This window comes from Lolium rigidum, chromosome 2 (genome assembly GCF_022539505.1).
Source record: "Lolium rigidum isolate FL_2022 chromosome 2, APGP_CSIRO_Lrig_0.1, whole genome shotgun sequence".
Taxonomy (NCBI): Eukaryota; Viridiplantae; Streptophyta; class Magnoliopsida; order Poales; family Poaceae; genus Lolium; species Lolium rigidum.
Genome location: NC_061509.1, coordinates 275,105,107 through 275,120,904, shown reverse-complemented (window position 1 = coordinate 275,120,904; position 15,798 = coordinate 275,105,107). Strand labels below are relative to the sequence as shown.

The 15,798-nt window shown below is 42.0% G+C and overlaps 1 protein-coding gene across 1 annotated transcript; it reads left to right on the top strand.

Moving 5' to 3' along the window:
• The first annotated feature begins 228 nt into the window (after window positions 1-228).
• LOC124690971 (pentatricopeptide repeat-containing protein At2g26790, mitochondrial-like) lies at window positions 229-15,382 on the top strand. Its single transcript, XM_047224278.1, is given in 4 exon segments — window positions 229-2,008; window positions 2,011-2,692; window positions 15,089-15,138; window positions 15,305-15,382. Coding segments are annotated over 2 exon segments (2,442 nt in total). The 3' UTR covers window positions 2,673-2,692; window positions 15,089-15,138; window positions 15,305-15,382.
• The last annotated feature ends 416 nt before the right edge of the window (window positions 15,383-15,798 follow it).

The window sequence follows — 15,798 nt, the reverse complement described above, 5'->3', positions numbered from 1 at the left end:
TCCATCGGAAACACTCCGCCAGTCTCACGCGCGCCTCCGCCCCCGTCCCCCGCCACCACCGTCCCCGTTCTTCCCTCAGCGGGCACGTCGCGCGTGTCCCTGCCGTCTCCTCTCCACCCCGCCCGCAGCTTCGGCGGCCACTGAGTCCGGAGGTATGGGCTAGGTTATTCAGCGATTAGCGAAATCCCAGTGACCATCTACACCCCGCCCCTGCGATTCGCGCCTCCCATGCTCCTGCGGCGGCTGCAGCACCGCAAATGCGTCGCCGAATGCTGCAGGCACGTCAGGGCTCCACCCGCTGAATCATCCGCCCGCCGCCGCTTCTCCGTGCTCGCTGCTGCGGCGCAGCCAGCCGACTACACCTCCAGCAGCGACGATGCCGACGAGAGGCCCAGCTGCGCTCCTGCCGAGCCCATCCAGAGCAGAGGCCGCGGCCTGAGCTCTGCCAGAGTCGTCCAGAACCTCCGGCTCCTCAAGAGGAGGCCCGATGTCGCCTTGGCCTACTTCAAGGACACCGAGAGCGTCGGCTTCAGCCACGACCTGTCCACCTACGCGGCGATCGTCGACATCCTGTCCAGTTCCGGCCAGTCCAGGATGCTCTTCTCCCTGTTCCGTGAGATCGTCTCGCGTGGCGGCGGCCCCGAAATCCTGCCGCTCATGGATCATCTCAGAAGAACGTGCGCCGCTTCGGATTCGCTCGTGTCTGCGACCAATTGCTTGGTCACGGCGTACATCACTTGCTACGATGCGCAGGATACGATAGGGTTGTTTGGTGAGCTTTGCAGGCTCGGAGTTGTGCCGTCGGTTTGGGCTTGCAACGCGCTTCTCAGATTTGCGGCTGACCGTGGTGGCTCGGAGGTTGTTTTATCGGCTTATGACCAGATGAAGCTCCTTCGGCTGACTTTGGATGCTCATGCGTTGGGCATTATCACTAGGTCTCTTTTTCAAGAGAAGAAGGCAGACAAAGCATTTGAAGTGTGGGTCGAGATGATTGGATCAGGAGCGAAACCGGATATAAGTGGATACTCGTCGTTTTTAACTGGTCTGTGTGATTGCGGAAAGATTGATTTAGCTTATGCTATTCTGCAAGAGATCATCAGGGAGGGCATTCAAGTTGACTCCATGGCCTATAACAAGGTAATGGATGGGCTATGCAAGGAGATGAGACTGGAGGAGGCTGAAAAGCTCTTGGAGAGCAAGATCAGACTAGGATTCAATCCTGATATATATGGCTATAGCTATCTCATCCGGAGTTACTGCAAAAAGGGAGACATACTTAAGGTGCTGGATCATTATCAAGCAATGGAATCCCATGGTCTCGGAACAAACTGCCACATTGTGAGTTATCTTCTACAATGCTTTACAAAGGTAGGCATGGCATCTCAAGTTACTGAGTATTTCCAGAAATTTAGAGATTCAGGGGTCCATCTAGATGGGGTTCTGTATAACATTGCTATGGAAGCCTATTGCAAGCTCGGGAACGTGGATGAGGCGGTTAAGCTACTGGCAGAAATGAAGACTGACGGCCTGGCTCCTGACAGAATCCACTATACATCCCTGGTCAAGGGTTATTGCTCGAAGGGAGATATACCAAATGCACAGCAAGTGTTTGAAGAGATGCTGAAGGCCAATGTAAAGCCAGATGTGGTCACATATAACATTCTGGCCAGCGGATTTTGCAGGAGTGGTCTTGTTACGGAGGTGTTTGACCTTCTAGACCATATGCAGGATCAAGGGTTAGAGCCTAATTCACTTACTTATGGTGTAGCAATTGATGGATTTTGTAGAAGAGGCAACCTTAGTGAAGCGGAGGTGTTATTTAATATAGTAGAAGAGAGAGGAATTGATCACATTGAAGTACTGTACAGTTCGATGGTTTGTGGCTATTTAAATTCAGGATGGACTGATCATGCTTACGTGCTCTTTCTTAGGGTTGCTAATCAAGGAAAACTTGTGGATCATTTCTCATGTTCTAAGTTGATAAATGACCTTTGTAGGGATGGAAATGCCCAGGAGCTTCAAATGTATGTAGCACCATGTTAGAAAAGAATGCTGTTCCTGATCTAATTTCATATAGCAAGCTCATAGCAGCCTATTGTCAGACAGGAGATATGCACAATGCTCGTTTATGGTTCCATGATATGATTCAGCGAGGCCTTTCTGCGGATGTTATTGTATACACTGTACTAATGAATGGTTACTGCAAGGTTGGTCAGATGCAAGAAGCTTGCACATTATTTGTTCAGATGACAAGTTTAGGTATTAAGCCTGACGTAGTTGCATATACAGTGCTACTCGATGGTAACCTAAAAGAGTACCTGCAGAAATGCTGGCAGGGCATTAGTAAGGAGACAAGGAGCGTTCTTCTTAGAGCAAAGCAGAACCAGTTGCTCAGCTCTATGAAAGAATTGGAAATTGAACCTGATGTACCCTGTTACACTGTATTGATTGATGGGCAGTGCAAAGCAGATTATTTAGAGGAAGCACGGGGACTATTTGATGAAATGTTGCAGAAAGGACTTGCTCCTGATCTTCATGCATACACGGCTCTTATAAATGGATATTGCAGCCAGGGAGAAATAGCGAAGGCGGAAGATCTTTTTCAAGAAATGGTAGATAGGGGAATAAAGCCAGATGTACTGACCTTTTCTGTCTTGAAGAAGAAGTCCTGAGGCATAGGCAGGATCAGCCATCTAAAGGTATAAACGATGCCCCCCATAGGGGGCTTCACAGCGCTCAGCGCTTCTGGTCCATCAGATCTTCCCATCTGGCCAATCTCGTCCGTTCGTTCTAAGCTGTGAGCAAGGGTGCTGGTTGGTTCTCCTGCTAGATAAAACCATGCAACAGCTGTGTGTTACCCGTCTGAGACTGCCCGTGGGTCCCATCTTCGGCCGGGTCTACTCGTCGGTCGCTGCAGCTAGGAGTTGGTTTGGTGGAAAAGATCTCCACCAGGGGCAATTTTGGGTTTTCCTCCTCCCTGCCTGAGACAAAACCAGAGAATCCCACAACAAACCCTACCCATTCATCGTCCTCTCTCCTCGCGCACCACCCTCCGCATCCCGCCGCCGCCTGTGCCCTGGCTCCTCCTCTGCGCCGGCGCCGCCGCCCCCGCCTCCTCCTCTGCGATGCCGCCCCCGCTCTGCCTCCTCCCGTGCTCAACGCCAGCTCGCCCATCCCTGGTCCTCCCCATCGAGCTTGCCGCCGCCAAGGCCGCCGCTGCTCCTCCTCCCCGCCCTCTGTCGGTGTTGGAGACAACGGCGAGGTTTGGAGCAGCGGGGGACTTCGTGCCTCTCCCGAGCTGCTTGGCGTGGAGTCCGTGGTTGAGCTCCTCTCCATCATCCTCTTGTCTGAAGCCACCAAGGTCGTCATCGTCCTCACCAACCATGACCAGACAAGGTCCCCCGCTTCCTGCTTCTCTTGGCTGGCCAGCCCTGTCTCATCCACAGCCTGCTGAGGGGAGAGAAGGACATGCTTTGCAACCTCCATCCCTGGCCCCTTTACATGGAGCTGCGGCTAGCCAGGTTCATCTTCCTCTGGCCCATCTCTCCACATCCCCTTTGCTGATTCGAGGTACTCACTCCTCTCTTCCTCTTGATTTGCCTCATCCCCTCTCTCTTCCAGTCCCATAATTTATGATTTTGTTTTGGTTTGTGCAGATATGTTTTGTTTCTATGCATATGAACTGTTTGAGGAAATGTCTAAGCAGGTTGCATATGTACAGTTTGAGGAAATGTATAAGCAGGCTGCAGGTGCAAGATATCTACCTTTTAGTGTTGTACTGTCGTCTTTTCTGTTTAATTGATCGCACATTTTATAATGCATGTTGGTTGCTCCGATTGTTCCTCAGATAGAGGAGGGCCATCAATATCTTTGAGAGAAGCTGGTGCCATTGAGAAACATCTTTGAGAGAAGCAGGCACTGTAGAGAACAGGTACTTTACATTGGGTGAGAAATTTATTCGTGTGATGGATTGAGCAGATTGTGACATTTGTCTACATTCATCTCTGAAATCAAGTTATAACTCAGATCTCATTCTACATGAGCTACCGTGAATTTTATCCTTTCGCACTTTAGATTGTTGCTATATGGAAGTTGGTTGAGATTTCGTGTCACAATTCCATGAACATGTTTGTCTTGCCTCCATTAATCATAGAGATCTTGGTTGATAAACTGTTTATTTATTGGAACTATAATTTGTTGATTTTCTGTTCATCAAATTTCTAATTATGATATTGTAAATAATTGTTCAAATAAATTTATGTGGTATTATGAGAAGATGAAGCTGAATATGTCTAGACGTGTATTTTGGAATTCTAGATCTGTCCCACATGGCAATCTTTTAAACAGGTAGTTTTAAAAATGACAACCGACAAGAAGAGTCACTTCTACCTTGCAATATTGAGCTCAGATATGATGCATATTTGACTCAGTAATCTGTGTGCTTATATGTAACTTTGAAGTTTTATTTTGTAGCCTGATGGTGCTACTACAAAAGTGTGACTTGAGTATAAAAATTGCATTCTTTGGGAGAGCCCCCGCAGGTGCATATTTATTTGTTGGTTTACATCAAACCCCATCGAAGCCATGTTTAGACCCATGTTTAGTTTTATGTTTTTCATATTTCAAGAAGCGGGTAGTGGCTAAAAAACTACCTGTAGCAGGTAATGGCTTAAAATATCACTGTGTATGTGGAAACTATTATTTTTCTTATGAATTTTATATGTATATCTTCGCTCAGTTATGCAGGTTGCTTACTACTATTTTCCATTTTATGCTCGCATTTATTGAGTCAAATTGACACAAAGATTTGTGGTTATCATGCAAATCGATTGCTGTCAGGTGAGCATTACATGTTTACAGTATGCACCAAATCAGTGACATGGTCTAAATTCAATCTACATATGGTCCTCAGGTAATTAAAGCAGAGATTGGTTGCTTGCCTATAAAAGATGACAAGATTGATGCAAAAGTTGTACATGATCAGCTTTTTTATGACTTTGTATGATTGCTTTCCGCCTTATGGTTGCAGTTAGAGTTTGTTTCTTCGTGTTGGAGAAAATCAAAGACACTGATTTTGATCTATGTGCTTTGACTAGGCTATTAAAGGTGCACTCGTGCAGCAGGATGTTATGGCTCTAGGGAAGGAGGTATGGCCCTGCAAATGAGATGGCACGTCTCTTGGTGAGGTAGTCCCAATCTTCAGGAGAGCATCTTTTTTGTTTCTCCATCTTCAAGTGACCTTTCTACATACTAATCCCCTTGTTTGCAAATTAGCATCCTGGATGAAGGGTTGATCTTGCAGTTAGTCTGAATAAGTGCATAATATTTTACATTTTTTTCAGAAAACAGGAGACAAGGACGATTTAGTTGGAATCAGATAAAAAATGGGCCTCACAACTTCAAGAGCAACATTAAAGTGTCTTGATAAAGGTTTGGCAAGCTGGCCTCAAATTTAGAGGGTAAGATAAAGAAATGGTTTAGTTTTAACATTGTTCATATTGTTGTTCCCTTCGAAGTACAGAGCTATCCTTTTGCCAGGTCAATTTTTCAAATAATCTCCACACAAATGAGCTATGTATCAATATGGTCAAGGATACTGAACCTTGAACTATTTTCTATGCAGTACAGACCGTAAACTTACTTGCAGCATGCCAGCAAAAGTGGTTTCTGCCCTCTGAAATTGCATGCTGACAGTGACCGGTTGGTCCTTCTCCGCCACTTTCAGTGTTTCAGACAGCCATATCCTCTAGCAAATGCCGGTTGGATTGGCTCAAGGAACAAAACCAGATGAGATCTCTACTGCAAAAGTATGTGCAATACTGCCTGTTTATATCCTATAATATTATCTACTCATATCACTTCAAAACAACATAGAATTGACATAATATTTGGAAATGATATCCGCTAGCTAGCCCAATGTGTATATGTCGTGCATGTGTATAGATACTTGGCCAACTGAAAATTGTACCTTCTGAATTTATTTTCTCAACACATACAAGTCAAAATATATAATATACATGCCAGCAAATGTTGTGATATGCTCAGCTTGATATTTTTGATAAGATGTGCAAAACTATTCCTAAATTGTGTCTATTGACGGTCTTTAAAATACGATAGTATATTGCTGCATAATAAAGGTTAAATTGCTACAATCTTACCTCACAGATGTAACACAGCTTTCCCTGGACATTGGCTGCAAATGTTCACCACTCGACATATCTATACATACCAGGTCCATAGTAGGTGTCATTCTCTACTGCATTGTATGCAGATGCCCTCATCTTCTGCTATATGTGAAATTATCCTGCAAAAAAATATACATACACTACATTATTGAATTGTTCCTGTTGAAAGTCGGAGCAATATTCCTTCTATGTGCTCATGTTGAGTGCGTGTTTGTTCTTATGCAACTTGCAAATATATAATCATGTCACAAGGGGACGTTCTGCTCAGAGCCATCATCCTGGCCCCCACCTTCCAATAGTCTTTTCAGGTTTCCTTATCCCAATTTTCTCTAATCTTCTTTTGCATCTTCTTTGTTTCCAAATTTTGTCACACTACAACATGCAATCCAACACCTTTTCTGATTTACTTATTTTTATGTAGAATTACAATTTGTATGTAGAAGTTGCATGATTCCACTTCCGCAGAATCTCATCAAGCAAAGATTTGCTGACTGAAATGTTGATTCAATACTGCAATCTTTTTCAAGACAGAATCTCATCAAGCGAATATTCTAAAATTTGTGTTTTCTTTTGCAGATTCTTTACAATGGGAATAAATATCCAAGTTGTTAATTAATTTTGTTATCAGATTTCCCCAAGAATGTTGAAACCTATGTCCACATGGTATGCATACAATAGATTGGCATTTGGATTTTGGTGTTCTGACTATGAGGCTTTCTTTCCTTGGTGAGGATCCTAACTGGTGTTGCCATTCTAATTGCTAGAAAAGCTGAACCTACATGCTCATGTAGGTGCTTGATAAACAGCAAGATGAACCTGATCAGCTGTAGGATAGTAGCTATTGACTTTAGGTGATGAACCTCTGGCTATGGAGTAGATTTCGGGCCTTTGGGAAATATGCTGAAGTTCCATTTAAATTGCTCATGTAGTTTATATGCTCGAAAGCACCGATACGGCGACACGGATACGGCGATACGGAGACGGCGATACGCGATACGGCGATTTCAAAAAACAGCGAAACGGCGATACGGCGAGTATATGTATAAATGCAATAATATAAGTATATAACAGATCATAATTCATAAATCAAAAAATCATAATAAAGTAAATATGAGATGAGATATAAGAACTGCCCCATTTTCTGCCTTTTCTTGATGAATGATGAGTCTGAATGATCACCACTTGCCCTCAATCCTCGTGGTACTTGCAAAATAAATCATATGACTGAGTATGCTAGTTTTTGAATTTGAGACATAACACATAACGGTAAAGAAGGTGGCTTTGTGGCTTGTTACCTTAAATCTAAAATGCATCCCAGCCTCCATAAATGTATAGACCAAACACCAAAGAGTGCAGAACATCTTTAGTCCACTAACATTACATCATAAATAAATAGAGAGATACAAAGTACCAGCGTTACACAGGCCACATAATTTAGTCAAATGACAAACGGTGCAGGAATGGAAAGTGTTCAACTGTTCATTACATAACATAACAATAGCATGGATTAAATAGACCGAAGCTCAAGAGAGATCATCGAGAATCCGCGCCTCCAATTCTGGTTCATCAAGAGAAAGATCAGCACCTTCAAGCATGCCAACACCAGTGAAGCTCTCAACCCCATCTCCACCAACATCCCACATGTGGCTTGGCCCACTCTAATATTCACGAGAATGTCGTGAAAGTAGACGATGGTTGTTGTGCGTGTACACTAGATCCGCAGCTCGTGCAGGGGTTAGCTTGTTTCTAGCAGAGCTATGAATGAAAGCATATGTGCTCCAATTCCGTTCACAGTACCACCAACTGGACCATCAACATCTATGGAATTGCTTGCAGTACCACGAACTGAAGATTGACTGCCTGCAGATGCCATCTCACCCCCTGGCCAGCCAAGCAAACGGGGCCAAACAATCAGCACCACCACCAACGGGAGGGCAGCAAGCAAGCAGCAGACCAGCAGCTTGGGGAAGGGGAAGGGGAAGCAGAGGCGGATGCAGTACCTTGGGCCTTGGGGAGGCGGCGCGATTCCGGCCGGTGGAGGCGCGTGATGTTGGGGAGGGGCGAATCCAGGTGGAGGAGGCGCGATTCCGGCCGGAGGCGGCGCGATTCCGGCCGGCGGCGGAGCTATTCCGGCCGGCGGCGGCGCTATTCCAGGCGGCGGCTGCTCGTGCGGGCTCAGGAGGCTGCCGTTTCCTGCGAATGAAACGAATAGACAGGGGGAGGTCGCTGGGTTAGGGTTAGCAATCGCTCGATCTGGGCTCTCCCGTGTCGCCGCCGTCCCCGCCGCGTATCAGATTTAATTTCTTTATTTTTAATTTTGGGAAAAGGGGACACGCGGCCGATACGCGTATCGGAGGCGTATCGGCGTATCGGAGTATCGCGGCCGTTTTATACGCGAGTACGCGAGCTTCTGCCGTATCGGTGCTTCCGAGTTTATATGTGCTCGAGGTTTCAATGCTGTCAGCTAACTAATGCAACTATGCTGTGTTGATGATTATTCTGGCAATTATTCATTTTCCCTTTTTAGCTCATGGTTCTTTAAATCAGTCCATTAATGATTCCTTGGCATGATAATCTTGGAGCTCACACGTTATTTCATTATGATACCTTACTCGAAAGGTTGGACTAGGAGCGGAACAATACATGAGCCTCTTTCAGTATGAGTAGAACATGGCCTCATTTGGTAAGCTCTCTGTGATACTAGACATTCTCCTTGTCTTTCAAGCATTTCTAGCTTAACCCTTGAACCAGTTTGCTTTTTTAATTTAAGCCGTCTTATGTTATTGACATCTTCTCTGATTTTCTCTTACACATTCTGTTCTTACTCTACCATTGGATGCTCTAAAATTAGAAAGGTTTGTCCTTAGTGTTCCTTGTGCAGAAGGTTGACGTAGCTTCTTTTGCATAAGAAAAACGGTAAGTGCGTTTCTATGTTTATGAGACCGGTTTATAAATTCAACCATAAGATTCTTCATTAAAAAACATCCTGGAACAAATCCTGTATTGAGGACCTGAGAATGAAAAACGCCCCTTTGGTAACCTTGTCTCGACGATTGTCAATTCGCGGTTATGAAAATTATGCAGTCAACTCAAACACACTTTTTGGATTTTTCTTATGGATAGACTTATTATAAGAGAGATGCTGCAACACATGTATTTCTGGCTCTGCAGAAATAACTATTTATTCAGAGAACTCAACAAGGTCTTTAGACCCGGGATAATCCTTGAGTTGATGCATAAGGTCTTCTACCAAGCGAAAAGAAGAGTATACAATGGCCTAGAGGCCTGGATAGCAAGATTTAGATATCTCTTTCTCTTTGTTTTTATTTGCCTCTTTACATATCATCTTATATATATATACACTATTTTCCTATTGTTGACCTTTTAGAAAAGATTTGCAATTGATACAAATGCTCAAAGGAAAGAAATTTCCTTTCAGTTGGTTGTTGTTGTCAATGTGTTCTTATTTTCCTTCGGTTGGAAGATAAAATCATATATGAGTCATTTATTTGTTTGACAGCTTTGAGACAAAAATATAAGAGCTATGTTTCCTGCGACTTTTAGTTGTCTGTGCCCACCTATTCCTATGCATCTATTAGTTAAATGATATTTTATCATAGATGGATAAATGAACAAGCGACCTGATATGGTTGGTTTTTAGATTTCACGTTGCATGTCTGTGGGAAGAGTAATGCATTAAGCATGGCATCGGTTGCAAACCAAGTGTAGATCCAACTATTATGCGGGCCACTGATATGTTACCTCTTACCAGACTATTTGAGTAAGTTTTGCAATTTCTGCTGGTTTGTTAACTATGGCAGCAAGTACACGTTCCACAAATGAGGATGTTTTGAAGCCTTTTCATGTACAAACAACATAAGTAAAAATAATAACACCAGCAACTTTAAGGTGAGTAACAAATTGCAAGAAAATTACAAGACGTGGGCTGACAATATTTTGTACAACAGAAGAAATATACAAGTGAGTTTGGGGCACTTAACACTTACTGGTTCAGTTTTGGAATTTTATCATCATGATTAATGATGTCTCTTTGTTAGTAATAACACTTGATATTTAGTTTATGTTTGGTCCTTCAGCCGGATGATGCAATCATAAACCTCTTGAGGTGCAGAAAGTTAGTTTAGGAGTTTACTCTTTGTGTCTTTTTTCCCTTCTTGATATTCCAGATGTTCTTCATCTGAAACACATGTAGTCACTGTATACCTGAATCATTTCCATCTATCTAGAACCCATATATGTCTTCACTTAGTTTTGCATTGCAATTAACAAGTTGTAGTGCCCAACATGGTTACTGAATTAAAAAAATGAGTCCTTATGCAGATTACAAATTAATCGTATGGACTCTGAGCTTGTTCAGGTATTACTGAGGGAAAACATCTATTTTATGAATTTAGGTTTTGGAGGTTCTGTTTGCTAAAACTAGAAAAGTAGCAGTCTTGACGTGTTTTATCTTCTTATGCGTCAATGGTATTGTTTGTATTTTCTAAATCAATCTATATCTCTGTCAGCATATTTTCAGATGCACTTATGAGCTCTAGGCTTTATGATAAGATGAGCATGACAGGGATATGACGATGAACCGGCGACCATGGAATTTGACAAGGGCTTCAGGATAACATCCAAACTCGACCTGAGCCTTTTTCCCCTCTGGTAAAGCTCCTTCTAGACTGCGATATGATATACATTTCCCATGCATATCGTTATTTTTGGATTCACCCTGAAGGATGATACTTATGAGCACATGTTTTACTTTTTTGCTTGGTGCTTAGGCTTCTCCTGCCAGGACTGAGAATGTGTGACAGATTTTTTTATTAACATTACAGTTGAAGTTTCAGTGTTGCTTCGGTTCGGTTGCATCTCTGTTGTGAGCAGATATATAGTACCATAAAAGCCCTTGTTTATCTTTGGTTAGTTTGTGTTCATGGAAATAAAAGGTTGTCGCAAAACTATTGCTGCTTCTGTACCTTTTATTTCTTAATCCTTTCTTTGTTGTTCTTGTTCTTCATACATCGATGTAGAAATTCAGCCTCTAGGATCTTACCATGATATTCATACGTATTCTTGTTTCTGGCTATTTATGCCTTTTGTATGGTTGTTTCTTTCCTTTTAATGTGTATTTATACATGAAAAAAAAGGATTAGTGCCCAAACGTTGTGCTTTCTCTAATTTGTTGTCCCTTATACCTGCTTCTGTGTTGGTCCCTTTTTCCCGTTTCTCGGCATTGCTTCTGGGTGTTTGTTTCTTGTTTTATTATTGAGTTATTTTCATGGAAAAAATGCCTCGGTGCGCACACGTTGGTGTTTCCCACCTTTTCTTTGTTACGCTTGCTTCTATTTGGTTGCTTCTTGGTTGTGAACAAATAAAGCTCTCAGAAGTCTTTGTTTCCCTTTAATTAGTTTTATTCATAGAAATAAAAGGTTGCCGCACAGCAGTTGCTATTTCTATACTTTCCCTTTCTTAACTCTGTAGTGTTGTTGTTGTTTTTTGACCAGCTTTATTACTTGTGCATTGTGGTTTAGATGTTGGTTTATTTCTTTCGCTTGCATCTGCTTGGTCGTTCTTGTTCTTCCCTGGAGTGTTTTTCTTGATACATCTGTGTACGATTTCCAGCCTCTATGATTTACAACGGTATTCTTACGTGTTCTTATTTGATGATCATTTGTTGGTTTACCGTTATGCTTACTTCACAAGGTTATGAGCTTACTCTTGACTTCTTTGTGCAAGGCCTATGAGCTTTTAACCTATGTGGAAACATTCCCGGTTCTTCACAAGGTAATGTCAGCATCTCTGTATAAGTTAGATCTGATGATCCTTCAAATGAAAGGTTATATATGGTTATCTGACACCTTCTGCTTCTCTATCTGCAAAATTATTAGTTAGATTATTGATTATTAGGGCCAATAGTCGTTCACTTCATCATTGGGTAAACGCATTAGCTGTTGGCATGTCCTTCTGCTCAAACTGGATATATCTTTTATTTGAATGCAGGGTTTTCTTTACACAAAAATTGTGCCTTCACCATGGACAAAAAGATTGCCATGTACGTATTGCTTTATTTTTCCTTCTTTCCAGAGTTTTTTGTGCATATATTTGTTGATTGCTTCCTTGCAAGAATAAGCTGAGTATACCTTCTGTATTACCAGTAGATTCTAGCAATGAGTTGTTTTTGCTTCATCCAACTTATTTGTATTTGTGAGCAATGATTAGCTCCAATGGGTATTAACCTAACTATCTATGCTCACCATGGGCAAATATCTCAAGTGAAGACAAGCCAATAGAAGACATATCTTGATGCTTTTTACAATACTGAATACTGTGATTGCATGATGCAACTGAACCCCTCTGCCTTTTTGTGTCTTTCTATGCCTTCCTATACGTGATACAACTCACACAATAAAATTAGGATGGTAAGGCATCACCTCAATCCAAATAAATTATTACCTCCGTTCTGACATATAGTATGTTTTGGGAAGCTACCAAGACATATTATAGTTCCGAACAGAGGTAGTACCATTTTAACTCCTAGACCCATTCTTCTTGGATCTCATATTTTCTGTGTGAATTGCAGCGGAAAATTCATAAACGCGCTATTGCTTTCCCATCGATTATGTATTAGCATCATAAAGAATAGAAAGTGGTGCGCGAGAGCCACGGGACTGTGCCAAGGCGCATCCCTAAATCACATTCAGAACTAACATATGCATTCCAGTTGTACTCCACTGCCACCAAACCAAACCTTCCAAAACAAGAAATTTGAACGTATGCATTAAATTTCAGTGTGCTTTCCGGTAGATCTTATGTGGTCAATTAGAGAGTTACACATTTCCCATTATGGCTGAAACATTTGGTTCTCAGTTTAGCATGGCTCAATTAAATTGTTGTGTCTCAGTAGCATGAATTTTTTAGACTTCCATTGCTTTCAGAGTTCAGTATCTACTTGTACATGTATCGCCACACTGCCAATCCATGCTCTATCAACAATATTCCATCAAGTTTCTGTAACACAAGAAGGGTCCATTGAGGATGTATTTTCTGCATATTTATGCTTGGGATTGATGAGATACTATGGCAGGGTTTATTGTTTACTTGGGATGCTTGTTCTTTTTATTTTCCAGAAAGCTACTCTTGTGTTGGACCAATTTCGGAAAGATAAGTGTCTCTTCTGTTTTGTGGAATAATTATGGTAAGCTTCTTGTCTGGATCTCATTATTTGGCAAGTTGCTGAGCTTCTTGGCTCTGTGTTGTACCAAATCAGTGTTTCTTAAAGAGATTTTTGAGTCTGCCCTTAACTAATTTGTGAAGTACTCCAAAATCATTGCAACCAAACAATAATCAGTGTTGTACATGCATTCTGGAGTATGCATGCTTGTTAACCAAACACTACCATGTTACTGCTCTATCTGCATTTCTTCATTTACTTTGGTCCTATACTGTGTTAGTACAATCCTAATCAGCCTTAAGAAAACTAATAAGGGAGTGGAGCCTTAGTGCATTTTTTTACTAAATTTGTTTCTCTTAGCGTAAGAAGTGGTAATAATGCACATTTAATGCTTTGAAAATCCTCATATGCAAGCTGCTACGACATGAACTTTTCGCATGCCTTGAAATCATGCAGTGTACTTTCCTCCATTGAAACCGACTCTGTTTTTTTCTTCTCAAGATTCTTCAAAAATGTACTCTGTTATGGTTCACATAGAATGTCATTTACATATTGTGAGTGTCAAATCTTTCTTTGTTCTATGTTAGAAACAGGAAAATGTTCTTATAAAATGGTTGTCTGAAACTTTGAAGGTGGTGGTGCTCATGGGTATGCGGGCCTGACATCTTCAGCTACGGAGGTACACCGTACACAGTACACAGTCGGCCTGAGCGACGAGCTGTTCGATAAGGCAGCGTCTGTGGTGGCTGCTACGAGCTCTGGTGCCTCGGTAGCCCAACCATCGTCTTGACGGCGACCGACTTCTGCCCACCCAACTTTGGACTTGCGGGCGTCTTTGGTGGCCGGTGCAAGTTCCCCAAGAGGCATCTCAAGATGACTGAGGTCGCGTTCCTCTGGGTCACCAAGGCAAAGTCCCAACATTATCCGGATACAATTTCGAAGGTAATGAGTTGAAATTTTCATAGGTTCCTAAATTTCTGATGGTTTCCAAGGCTAGCAAGTATGGCACTATCATTCTTGAGTTTTGCAAGTGACGGTAGTGGGTCACTAATTGTTCCAGGGCTGGAGGAGAAGAGCAAAATCACAGAGGTGCAGGTTCTTGGCTAGGTGGTGTGATGTGTTAGAGTAGGGTGGCCTAATGGCCAGAGGGGATCTAGGCGTCCTGACGGCCAGTGGAGATCGTGGCGCAGGTGCTACATAGGGAAGAAGGTGCTGCCTGGAGATCTAGGCGGCATGATGACCAGATGAATCTGGGTGACCTGATGGATCGAGGCGGAGGTGCTGCCGAGGTGGAAGATAGAAGAGGACAGTGATAAGATCGTTGGACAGTGATAGGATCGTTATTGAAGACCACAATGTTGGATCGCGATTCGGCAAAGTGTACCGATGTAATTTTGCTTCCTTTTCACCTGGTCGAAAATATCTAAAACATCTTATATATTAACACGGAGGCATTATTTGCTACAATATATTCCCCTATTTACATATGTAAATGTTTGTTGTGTTACTATGTTTCCCCTATTTTCCTGGCTATATATGAGTGTTTGTAGCTTTGTTTGTAGTTTCGTGTGATTTATTCTAATTTCATACTAATAGATGCATTTTGCAAAACCTAAAATATGTATTACCATATTAACAGATAAATTTACCATTGTTCTAATACAAAATAAATATCGACACGAGCTTTACGGGGTCGTGCGCCAAGGCGCACATCTAAATCTAGTATGTATGATTTTCCTGCAGTTATGTCAACTGAAATCCGTCAATAGCAAGGTAATGTATATTTTAAGTCGTGAATTTACTGGAAGTCTGGAATTAAGATTTATTTTGTTACTTCCACTTGATTATGTGATGACAATATGATTATCTTATCTATTCATGTTCTTTTTGCTTAATGTTTTGATCTCTAATGTTCTTACCATGCATATACGCTTTGCAGGCAGTTGTAGGGTGGATCTTGTTGAACTTTAAAATCCAGCACATAGGGAACATTGACAAGCTTGTGTTGATGGGAAAGGTCTGTTACTTGACTGTCTAAGCTGCATTTCTTTGGCTAAATAATGAAAAGATGAAAAAATGGTGTATATTGTGGACTATGCTTTCGAGGAGCTAGGGGAAGGGCTCTCGCCCCAGGAGACGAAGTAGATCAGCCATTCTTCAGTTTTCTTGCTTGATTAATTCCTCAGAGTGCCCTCTTTATATATAGGCCTAACAATCGAATCTAAGTAACAAATTGTTGATCTTATCTAAAATTGGCGCAAGACCAACATTTTCCTTAGGCTCATATATCTTGGGATGGAACCTAAGCTTACATATGTTTTTTTCTTGAAGTTAGCATGGCAAGTTTGACTTCTTTTTGTAGCTTTTGACTTATTTTGTTCAGTAATTATATGGCTTAATCATCTGTTTTTTTTTTTGGAGTAGCTGTATGCT